The sequence below is a fragment of the Xylocopa sonorina genome, chromosome 16 (genome assembly GCF_050948175.1).
Source record: "Xylocopa sonorina isolate GNS202 chromosome 16, iyXylSono1_principal, whole genome shotgun sequence".
Lineage (NCBI taxonomy): Eukaryota > Metazoa > Arthropoda > Insecta > Hymenoptera > Apidae > Xylocopa > Xylocopa sonorina.
Window position 1 is genome coordinate 3797247 of NC_135208.1, and position 12292 is coordinate 3809538.

Consider the following 12292-nt stretch of genomic DNA (forward strand, 5'->3'; position numbering starts at 1 on the left):
AATAGGAATTATAGACTGAAATATAATAATTTTTCTTTTTTAATTCTTTATAATTGTAAAATTAAAACACCCACTTTTTAAATATGAAATAAATATAATAATTGTAAGTATCTCATTTATTTACATAATTTATCCTATCAAAATAATGTATATATAAAAAATCTAATGAATACTATGCGTAAATTATTTAAATAACGTACCTGGTTATTCGACATGTATTAAATTTGTATATACATAATTTCCATCATTTACAAGGAACAAATGTAACGCTACTATCTGAAAAAGATCCATGTTCACATCTGTTCTATATACAATTATAGATCGTATCTTTAAACTTTAAGAATGCTAATATGGACGTAAAGAGGCACTAGATGAGCACAGAAGAGTGAATACTTTTTTTATAAAAATAGATCATGTATAACTTTTTGCTTCAAAAAGCTTTTCATTTAACTATTATACAATCTTTAAAATTGTATGTCAATAAAAACATGAAAGCTTCAAAGTTTCGTTTCATGCTTGACCCTGTTTCTAAACAATTGATTCGGTCGAAGCAATCCTTGAGTATTATTTAGATAAGTATTTCCAGACATAATGACAGCCATCGTAGAATCTGGATTAGAATTCAAAAAATCATTTTTACTATTTTCCTCGAACGCGAATCGTTGTTGCTGTTGCATTTCACCATGATTATTTTTCATACGATAATGTACTTCAGAATCCGTCTCCTCTTCATTATCTGCACTATCTACGTCGCCTAAGTAAAATATTAAAAATATATGTATATTTTACAAGATTCAATATAAAATATAATATTGTATTATAATCTTACAAAACGTACCGTCAGAACTATTAGTAGAAGGCAAATAAAAACGTGAAGCTGTGACTTTACTATTCCCTGTACGTTTTTCCCGTTCTCTGGCAGTGTTATTTGGATGATGATACTTAAATTCACGGGGTAGTGTGTAACTTCGAGGTAAGGACACTTGACTACCTTCCATGTCGCTAATTTCCCCTTCTACCTCTCCTTCGCCCTTAGAACTCTCTTCTCCACCATTTTGACTTGAACGTAATCTACAAAGAATTTATTGTTATCTTTTAAATTTATTTATCTATTGCCCAGTAACAGTCTGGATCTCGGTGATTATTTATTTAATGGAGTACTTTTCATTAACGAATACTTAGGAAATTATGGACTAAGTCCACGTTTTTTAAATATCACCACTAGAGCTAGCTAGACCTGAAATGTCTGACACGCGAAGAAATGTTCCAAGATTTCAACTGGTTGATATTCACTCAGTTCAATTTCAATTACCGATGGTTAACAGATGGTGCCCAGTGGGAAAAATGATGCGGAAGACATCGTGGCGCGAGTAAAATTTCTGGGGTGTCCGCTCTTTCTCTTTGTGTCGTCCTCCACGAATTTGAAGGATGAACGTTTGGATAATAAGAAGATGACGGTGGCGGAGGTAAAAGACAATGCATCTTTACCGGTGGCCATGAAGATAGTGTTACTCCATTTTGATCGCCTACCGATGGTGCAGATGTAAATAAAGGAGAACTAGGAGAAGTGTGCAACTTTGTATTAGGCGGTGGTTGTTGATTCGATGCGGGCGACGATGAGAATGACGATGCTGAAGCTGATGGCGGAGGGAATAATTTCCCTTCTTTTATTTCTTCTTGTATAGCTCGTAACTCTCGCAGCTGCTGTTGTTTTTTCTCTTGAAGTTTTTCCCTTATTAAATTCACGCTTAGAGAGCCCGCAGTTCCAATATCGGTCCCAATTTTTTGCTCATTCAAATGATCATTCTACCACGAAACAATGAACGTTTAATGTGAGTCAAGGAAAGAATAGACGAATATATAAAATTAGGAATAGAATTTAATTTATGCCCTCTGCGATCTTTTATCTTATTAAAAGATCATTCAGTGTTACCTGAATCACGTTGGAGTTTATGGATTTCTTCCAGAATGGTATCAATTGACGTGAATTAGTATTTACACTTAACCATTGTTTTGTATCGTCGACCGTGTTCATGGAAGTTGTAACAGTTCCACTTTGAGATTGTGGCGGAGGTGGAGGTACAAATGTTGTTGGTTTTTTCTTCTTTCGATTCGTATTTACTACGGATGGATTGGCAAAACGACAATTAAATACCCCTGGTATTCCACCATTGCTCAGTTTAACTCTTCTCACACCAACATTCATATTCAATTTTTTGTCTTCCGTGTAATCTACTTGTTTATCTACCATATTATCCTACAAATATAATTTTATTGTTAGAAAGTATTTATAACATTTATAAACATTTCGTTTTGACGCTTAATCCCGCACCTGATTTGATAACGCTGCGAGATTCGAGGCCGTCATTCTACCACCAGCTTCGTACCTTAATCTTCGTACATGAAAAAACCTGTAATTCAATGCAAAATCAATGACGTTTATTATTTTATACATCTGTAAAATGAATGAATAAGATTACGATTTATAATTACCTATAATAGAGCCCCATGAAAAACATACCACCAAAGAATAAAGCTAATAACGAAAGTACTAAAGTAACAGGATTTGGATAATGTTGGTGGGGAAGAAGATCAGTTCTGTTGACTCCAACTATCCATACACCAATAAGCAAACTATTTTCCAAAAACATCACCGTATAAAAAATTACCTATATGAATGCATAGAATATGTTGCATCAAATTCATATTTTACAATAGTTATATTAAAAAGGAAAAGAAAAATATATTGTGCCCACATAATAAAAACTGACCAAGTCCATTTTTTATTTTGTAGGTCCAAGAGATGGAAGTTAATAGTATAATATTTATATATTATAGATGTGCCTTTAAAAATGGAATAATTGAAAGATGACAAAAATACGTAATAAATATATTATACCTTTTATTTTTCAAAATATTGTTTTACAAACTGGAAAGATTTTCTTTGTATTTCCATAATATATTAAAAGCTTACCATTTTTTGACGATGATTCGTTTCATGCAAATTTACATATGCAAATATATAAACGAATGCAAGGAGCGAAGCTAAGGATGTCTTCCGTATGATAGGCAAATGTTCGCCGCCGTGAAAAAGTCCATCTGGTGTAAGCAACAACCACATCAACATTGACAACCAGTGGAGGGCCATGACGATCAATAACCATTGTCCACCATAGAGTGAAGCATAAGCTACTAATACTCCAACTCTAGCGCTTACAGTTCCTAAACGCCATGCTAGTTGTGCCAGCACACCTAGCCACGTCAAAACCAAACGCTCTAAATTACGAAGACGTGCCGCTCCTTTACTAAAGCTAGCTACCGCCCAACATACACTCCATAAAGATAAACCAGCAGATACTGCAGTTAGTTTTGCTAACTTATCACTCTCTCTGCTTTCACTCTCCTTTGTCTTCCCAACATCAGCAGATGAATCATTATTAATTCCAATCGATAATAAGTATAATTGCAGGAGCAACATTGGTGCAGCTTCACAAAATGCATGAATAAGACGCAAAACACAAAGTTCTCTCACCTAGTAGAGTAAAATCAGAAACTTTATAAAAATGATTATTTCAAAGGAAAGGATTTTACATAAATCTCTCTATAAGATGTTGTTGCAGTAACATATTATAACATAAACCTTTAGTAATTAAAAGCTATGTTGTCTTTGTCCCCTCACCTCATGCTTAACATAAGTTAAATTAACTGGAATAAATAATTTGAAGTATCTCCATAATACTCCAACTTGAGTGGAATGAAGCAATAGGACACACCATATTGTCCAATTTCCACTATCTTTTTTTTCATTGATATTATAATCTGTTGTAGTGTTACCAGCTAATTTTCCTCTAGCACCCCATAAATACCATCGTACGCTAATAATCTAAAATTAACGGAGAGAAAGATTAATTGTACAGAATCGATGCTATCCTGTCTTATTTAAATACCAACCTGAGAAATGAATAACGAAGTTGCTATAAGAATAATGCTTAAAGGAAATAGAATCGGCGGAGCTATAGCATGGTGTGCAAGGGCATATACCATTGCAAAGTCGAAAACAACGTCGCAAAAATACGATGCAAGTGAAATTATATTGAATAACACATCACACAATGGTAGAAATTCGTGCTGATCTTGCGTCTGTAGATGCTGGGCCATAATGGGCTTTTGTTATCCATTTGGATTATCCAGCACCTTTTCTTTTTGTCAACCTATGCCACACATTCCACGGTATAACCATTCCGTACAGTGTAGAAAAATTATTGTATTTCAGCTAAAATTTAAATTTTAATATATTAATAAATTTTCTTCATTGTTATATACTTATTACGCACGTACATACCCACTAATATATATTATTCGATATAAATGACAACGTTAAACTAATTAACCGGTATCGATACAAAAATTAGAATAAGAAAAACAGCAGATTGTTACAACGCGAGATCGGAAATATCATTAAAAATGTTTCAAACTAAAACTAATTTTATACAAGTGGCGGGTTAAAATATGTTGGTTACTTAACGGAAAGTAGCAAAATAAAAATCTCAATAACGGAATATAAAGAAATTGTTATCGTAGTAATATAAAGAGAAATCATTTGCTAGACACAAGTGAAAACATATTTGCTTACCACATTTCTCAGATATCACAGAATCAACAATCACAGAAATAACATTCTCATCTACTTAGATGCTGGCCTCGCAAAAGCCTGAACAAACTTTGGAATGCGAGGAATTTATCTATATACTTCGCGGACGCTTTCGAAAATAGAACTTCCTTTTATCCTGATTTCAGTTTCTTTCTAAATAATATTTGGATAAATTTCTGGTGATTTACATTAAAAATGAAAGCAATTTAATTTTAAACAAACCTAATATACCTCTTGATTTGAAAAATAAGTATAAAATACCATATAACATTACACTTGTCGTTGCTCCACTAATTTTAAAATATAAGATTGTCGACCAAATAGTCAAGAATTTCAGCCAATGGTTGCCATCTACATCTATCTACGTGTAAAAATTATTAATCAACCTTTTTTGCATTCATCACCATCAACCACTTGAATTTTTTTTATCTTTCTCGAATGTAAAATTTGCATTTTTTCCATATAAAAAACATTCGTTTACATATATCTTTTAATAACTAATTTAATAACTTAAAGGTAGATTCACATGATTTGGGAGTAGATTGTTATCAGAAATCAAGCAGACCTGTCAACATACCGTTTTTCTTTTTTTTTTTTTTTTTTTTTTTTTCAACTGATATTAAACTGATTTAACTGATACAAACACGCACGCACACACACATATACTAAAGGAGACAATTAAATTGCTACAGATCAATCTGTTGTAATTACAATTGTATTAATAAAGAAAACAGTGATCTTTTGTTGGAATTATAAAATTTTTTAAACGAATGACACATCATTTTGCTCAAAATATCACACAAGTATTTGAACGCATTGTAAAATGATTTCTTTCCTTAAAATTTAAATAAATTTAGGAATATTTACAATCATTTTTCATTCAATTCATTCAATACAATTCTTTTATAATTTATGCAATATTTCAGTCAGAAATGTTAGAAATATTATATCCCTAAATTTATTTAAATGGTAAGACTGGAAGAATAAGCATGTGCTTTGGTGCAATTTCATATTATGAAAACGTGATGGTGACCATAAGTTCCATGAATACACATCGATGCAATAAAACCATTTGCATTTTTTCCTTTACGATATAAAAATGCTGCTCGTAGGGCAGGTGTTTTATATACTACGAAGCTATTCAATTAAAACTATATAGTATATAATGGACATTCATATACAAATGAAACGACGATTTGTAAAATCAGTCTTACAATTTAAAAATCAGACTTGACATTAATACTTTTCTATACTCGTTATGCGAGTAGAAATATTTTGGAGTATATTGATATAAAAAAAAAAAAAAAATGAATATAGTAACAGTCGTCTATGTACAAAGAAGAAACTATCGAATACTGCATATGGAAATACTTAAATATTTATATGTATAAATATCTAGCTGCTTCTTAAAAAACCGACAGTACATACTTCTTTCTGCATAGTTAAATAAACAGTATACATCTCAAAGCAAATAAGTATAAGAGGCTTGCAAACATTAAAAAAATTTGAACAAGTGACAATTTGAGATTAATAATTTCCATTTTGTGAGAAAATATCCCCGGATAGAGAATATTTTCTGTATTGTCACAAGCTATAAAATTATATTAAATATCCTATACTTATTTGATTCGTACAACAAATAATAATAGTAAGACAAATTCTACAACTGAAGTACAGAACTCGTAATATATATACGATATTTATAATTGTTAGCTTTTTTGTTATTCTTAAGGAAAGAATAACTTTAGCAGTATTTTTAAATTTTGATCTAGAGATATCCCAAATAATTATCATCATACTGTACTTAAAATATAACGAGAATAATAAGTAATATGCAATTTGTCGCTTCTATCATTATTTTAGAAAACTTTTGTAGTACGACAGAATGCTTAACGATATTAGATTACAATACAATACCCCAACGATTTTTGTCGAAATATTTGTAAAAAAGTCAAATCTGCGACAATTCTCATAACATAAATAAACAGTTGATCTTATTAATTTTTGATTCGGAGAACGACGGTACAGATATGTTTCATTCGCACAAACGAAAATCCCATCTTCTATTTGTTATAGTCAGGTATAAAAGCTGGTAAATTAAATTGATTTTCATCGTACAGAATAGTTTGGGCCAGATTGAAATTCTGCTTTATCCGTCGACCACATAATCAAAAAAATGATTCAATCTATCCGACCATAAGATGGAACTATGTTTTTCTCTATCCAAAAATCGCAATGAGGATAATCGAGATTAGGAAGTGTATCTTGTTCAACAATAAGAACTCGTTTCATATCGATAGGATCTGCTCGTCGTACCTCACCATGCCATACGTAATGATTAAAAAGCTGCTGCATAGCAGATACGTGTCTTTTCTCAGCAGGAGTACGGGCGGCGTACGATCCAAGTATTCCCGCAGCATCACTGTCAGGATCTGCAAACAGTCCTCGAGGTTGTGTTGCTACATAGAATGGAATATTGGTCTTCATTCTGGCAAGTGTCAGTAAGGGACATACAACACGAATATCCGAAATCATGCCTAATAAACCCTTTAATGTTGCATTATAAAATCTAAAAAATGCAAAAGCAATTTTAATTTATAAAATCTTATATGCATTTTCAAATGGGATTGTAACAATAGATTATACGAACTTGAAGGTTTCATTGACCAAGCCTAACGTTCCTAGCAAGGATTCTTTCACACTTTTCTCTACTTGTGTGGAATTCAGGGTGGCATTAGAAGTAAGATACTTGAGAGGAGCTCCGGCATGAGCAGTAGTACCCATTACAATCTTTACTGAGAACTCGTCCCTTGCCCAAATTTGACCTACTGGCTCCTGAAGAATGACACCGTCAAGTACTAGCCACTCGTGCCTTCTATCCCTTATTGTAGCTTCTCTGGGCTCAGGCAGACCAATATTTCCTAAGTGCCATGTTTCTGGAACGGAATCCATTACCTCCTCAGCACTTTTGCTTCGTAAACAACTGGCGTCGTTGCATCTTATAGAGTTTAAGAACTGTTTGCTAAGTTCTTCTGAAACACTCAAATTCCTGCTAGGAAATATCGCACTACCGCTGGAGATCCATACTCTCTGAAAAAGGTTACTCGTTCGTCGGATACCAACTAAAGTTGTTACAAGAGTTCCTCCTGCTCGATGTCCCCATAAAGTTACAGCCGTCTTATTTCCGCCGAAATTTTCGATGTTAAGCTGAACCCACTGAAGCGCGGTTATAATGTCTGAGAGTCCATAGTTTCCAGATGTCGGAGGATGATTCGCTCTTGAGAGTGGCTCTGCGGCCAGGAATCCAAAGATTCCTAATCTGAATTATAATGAAATTTGCAACTATAAGAACATTTCCGTAAATTATAATTTACGTACCGATATTAGTATCAATAATATAACGAAATAAGGCGCTAGGACTAACCGAAAGTTGGGTCTAACAAACACCATATCGCGAACACGCGCAAGTTTCGCGGAAGGCTGCATTACACCTGGAGAACCACTAGTGAGGGTTTCTGCACCAATCATAACAACGACTGGCAAAGGTGAATCATATCTGACTTCAGGTGTGAAAATATCTAAATACAAGCAATCTTCGGTCCCTATAAAGCGTCCCGATGATTCTCTTTGCCAGCAAGTATTTGTGGAGTTGTGTGCCAGGTATACGTTTGTCCAACAATGTTCAATCTTTTTTAGGGGTTCCGCGGGCTGCCAACGACGATTTTCTAATGGTGGTAGTGCATATGGAATTCCACGGAATGCAAATGCACCATCCTCTGATATTCCTTGCACAGGTCCGCAAGAAGTCGCTGCTTCAACGAAGTTTCCATCCTTTATCAGTTGTGAAGTACCCTTCCTTGGGCCGACGTAAGCGATACAGATGATTATGATGACTGATATCAGGATACATAACGTTGCCACTATTGTAACAGGTATTGTGCAAATTACTATTCGTGTTTAAAATCATCGGCTTACATACGTGTATATTTATGTACTAAGTTTTCGTAAAAGAATTGTACTTTCGCATGCGTAACTCAGACTTTTTCGAAAACTGTTTCTCTTAGGGTGGGAACCCCTACTTTAGTTTGTCGATCCATTCTCTGATGTAGAATTTTTCGAAAAAATATTCATTCAAAAATACGAATGTAAATAGTTTGTCTTTTAAAGTGAGCCTAGATTGTACAATTTTTTTTCACCAAGTTACGCTATATCATAATAGTGTACCAAGCGCGAACAAATTTCTCCTTGTAGCAGATATACAAGCAACAAGGAAGTGTTGCTTCGGTGATTCAATTCCGTCCGGAGCGTCCCCATCGAGTCGAACGGTTTCCATACCGTCTTCATTACCAATAGGATTTTTCTCCGCTGCAGCATCATCAAGAGTCTCGACACTTGCTAATCCAACAGCTCCAGTGGCTCCCAATTCTACTTCACCTTCCTAAAATTGTTAAACAATATTAAAACTCGAAGTGAAGTTAAAAAATTCCGCGTTAATTGATGCACTTCGATTTGATGGAGTAGCCTAGTTCGAACATAAGACCGTGCGTACTTGAGTATCCTGAATTAGGAAGATTCTGTAAGAGTTCGCCTGGTAAATTTCACTGTTACCATCAAGCCACCGAATTATTGATTCATATTTTCTACAGGATGATTCATGCAATTTGAACAATGTATATCTACTTTACAATTGTATCAGTTTCTTTTGTCAAGTGAAAGTATACTTATCTTTTTTTCTTTTTTTTTTTTTTTTTTTTGTTTTTGTTTATAAATTAAATATCCTTTTATCGTACTTCGTAAAAGAAATTAAAATAAAAAAGTAGATACCAATACGCGAATCGAACACCTATACACTAAAGTACTAAACAGAATCAGTATTGGTACATATTTTATATTATATAATTCAATTGAAAATCGGTAAGTCGATTGATTTATTACCTTGTTTTTTTTTCTAGGAAAAACAGAGACTAAAGGTAACTTTATAGCATCGAGGATCCCTCTCCGTGCTTCCTTCTCCTTCGCGTCTTTAGTCGGCGTGTTTGTTTTTTCCGAAGATACATTTTGCTCATTTTCTTTAACATTTTTTTCAGTCGCATCGTCCTCACCAGTTTCACTGGATTTACCCTCATCCTCCTAACAATAGGAATAAAATATTTATTTACATGATCACCACGTACTTTTCGCAATTTAAGAACCATCAGCATCATCACTTGCCGTGACGATACTTATTTAAAAGACGCGTGATCGATAATGCCAGGTGTGCTGTTTGTCTGACGTCATCCATTGGTTTAATGTTGGAAAAAAATCGTTACGGGGCTACGAGCACCCCTCGTGAACACGCTATGGTGGCTTCAGAAGCTTATGCTCTGTCAAGCGATATCGTTTTGTTGTAAACAGATCGGCCAAACACCAGACAGTTAATCGGCCAAAGAGAACATTTAAATACATCTTTATTAATTTGTGTCTGATTAAACTAGTTTCAGAGTCAATTCGTCAACTCCATTGGGATTTACTTAAATGACCACAGCGAAATTCATCTATGTACTTGACCACTACTAGATATATTATACGTATGTATAACATTAACTAATTATATTGTATTACATTGTATTCTACCATTAACAGCTACACTTTACGTTTTATTTTATATAATTCAGAGTTAAAAAAATTAATCTTTAAATGGAATTTTGTTATGTTTAATTTTCGTTTTATCCGGACTTCTAGAATGACTCTCTAACGTAGAAATAACGAAATTGAAGAGATTTCCTTATGAAATTAAAAAGAAAATTGTTTTGGTATTACTTTGCAAGGTTCCTTGCTCTTTGTACGACAGAAACCAGGCATTTTAATTCCGCCAATTGGAATTTTCTTCTTGGGTTTCTGGTCTTCGGATTCCGTGTCCGGGGCGGTCGATGTCACTGTATGCTTTGTATTTTCAGCGTTCAACATCTTCTCCCGTTCCTCCTCCGCAATTTCTTTCTTATCCATGCTCTTCTCTTGATCGTCCTGACTCATACTTTATCCTTAAAAATTGATCATAATTCAACTTCAATTAAAAAATGGTGAGAAAACAATTTGTTCGACTAACGAAAAGATTACTTATTTTTAAATTTATGTTTATTGTTAAATTTATGTTTAAATGCTACGTAATTTTATAACACTTTCTAATGTCGTAAGCTATGACACGTTCGCTTCTTGCGGTTGAAATAAATATGCTTTTCAATCTCTAATAATTTTTTATCATTTGAAATAATTACATATTATATGTTTTGATAATACGAATTATCAGGAATAGAGTGTAAGTATATTTGAATTGGTGTACGTGTACCAGCAAATACTTATTTATAATTGTTATTTTCAACTTTGTACACGAGATGTTGAACTTTTGAATTCGTTTTCAGAAGAATTTACTTTCGATCTGCTAAAATATAATTTTTGGTGAACATTTATGCGATCGTAGAAAAAACATTCGGGGAAAATCAGAATGTGGATGATCCTATACATACGTATAAGCGTTGCAGCTGGCGTCGAGACGCCCAGACGTAAACCGATCGATCGGATGGCATTGCTCTCTGTGCCTATTGCCTCGGGAAGTCTAGCTATACATAGTTATAATTCGTTTCTATATTCTCGATAAAGACTGCCTTTTCTCTCAGTAAAAACATGAGTTTTTTCGTATAATTTTATCGAGATCTCTAAAATTAGGGGATAATATTTACGACATTTTGCAATAATTAATATTATTCTTCTACAATCGAATAACTGTCCGCATTACATGTTTTATCAACGTCGTACGAGCATACATTATAAGGAGTCTGCTGATTTAGGAACAAATATGAAAACATTTTTCGAACAATTATTTGAATACGCAGGTATTAAGGCTGAAGGGTTCATAGAAAAAAGGCGATTATATGTGTGATTTTACCACTGGAAATAAGTTGTGCTTTTTTTTGTTTACTTCTTTTCCTTTCTTCTCCCTCGGTTTACAGGCAGCCCCTTTATATGTTATATGTTTCACGCGTCGCTACTGCCGTACAATTCCGAAACAAATACTTGTGTCCAACTTTCTCTTTCGTGGTACACAATTTATACATAGTTAACTTCTTTCCCTTAATATAATTCTTCTAAAGTATTTTCCACAAAATTATTTCTTCTTTAGAAACGGTAATAACTTTCTATACAAGTTTTTCTCTTTTTATATGGCTCGTAAACTTATAAAAAGAACGCTACTTGAGCTTATAAAATATACCAACTATCGAGTCAGACAAAATTTTTATCGTTTGCTTGCGCCGCTTTCAATAAACCAGAAGAGTTTAATAACTTTACTCACGATTCAGTTCAAATTTCAAATTTTAACTCTTTCATTGTACCAATCATATCTCCTATGCGCAGATAAAAAACGTATTTGTAAACACTCACGCCGCCGAATTTAGTAGAAGTATTTCTTTTTTCCAACGTTGAAAGGCTCTCGGTTGATTAGCCGGCGTCAGAACGAATACGATGACTCCTCTGGTAACAATCACTTTGTCAATTGTAAATAAAATCTGTGAATTCGATTGAGAACTCTATCATAAAACTTCTGTTTTAAATAATACAAATAACGTCCTGAACGACACTTAGGGCATGCCTACCTCCGACTGTCGT

The 12292-nt window shown here is 33.7% G+C and overlaps 2 protein-coding genes across 2 annotated transcripts; both read right to left on the reverse strand.

Moving 5' to 3' along the window:
* Nucleotides 1-181: 181 nt before the first annotated feature.
* LOC143431064 (uncharacterized) lies at nucleotides 182-4802 on the reverse strand. Its single transcript, XM_076907567.1, has 10 exons — nucleotides 4634-4802; nucleotides 3952-4273; nucleotides 3680-3883; nucleotides 2975-3532; nucleotides 2494-2669; nucleotides 2333-2411; nucleotides 1934-2257; nucleotides 1313-1806; nucleotides 839-1071; nucleotides 182-754 (listed from the first exon to the last, which is right to left on the reverse strand). The coding sequence occupies exons 2-10, from the start codon at nucleotides 4156-4158 to the stop codon at nucleotides 498-500; spliced, it is 2532 nt and encodes an 843-aa protein (XP_076763682.1). The 5' UTR covers nucleotides 4159-4273; nucleotides 4634-4802; the 3' UTR covers nucleotides 182-497.
* A 1904-nt stretch (nucleotides 4803-6706) lies between these two features.
* Nucleotides 6707-10673, reverse strand: Nrt (Neurotactin). Its single transcript, XM_076907459.1, has 6 exons — nucleotides 10451-10673; nucleotides 9587-9781; nucleotides 8876-9089; nucleotides 8076-8571; nucleotides 7302-7970; nucleotides 6707-7220 (listed from the first exon to the last, which is right to left on the reverse strand). Exons 1-6 carry the CDS (start codon nucleotides 10661-10663, stop codon nucleotides 6833-6835), a joined length of 2175 nt encoding a protein of 724 aa, XP_076763574.1. The 5' UTR covers nucleotides 10664-10673; the 3' UTR covers nucleotides 6707-6832.
* Nucleotides 10674-12292: the final 1619 nt, after the last annotated feature.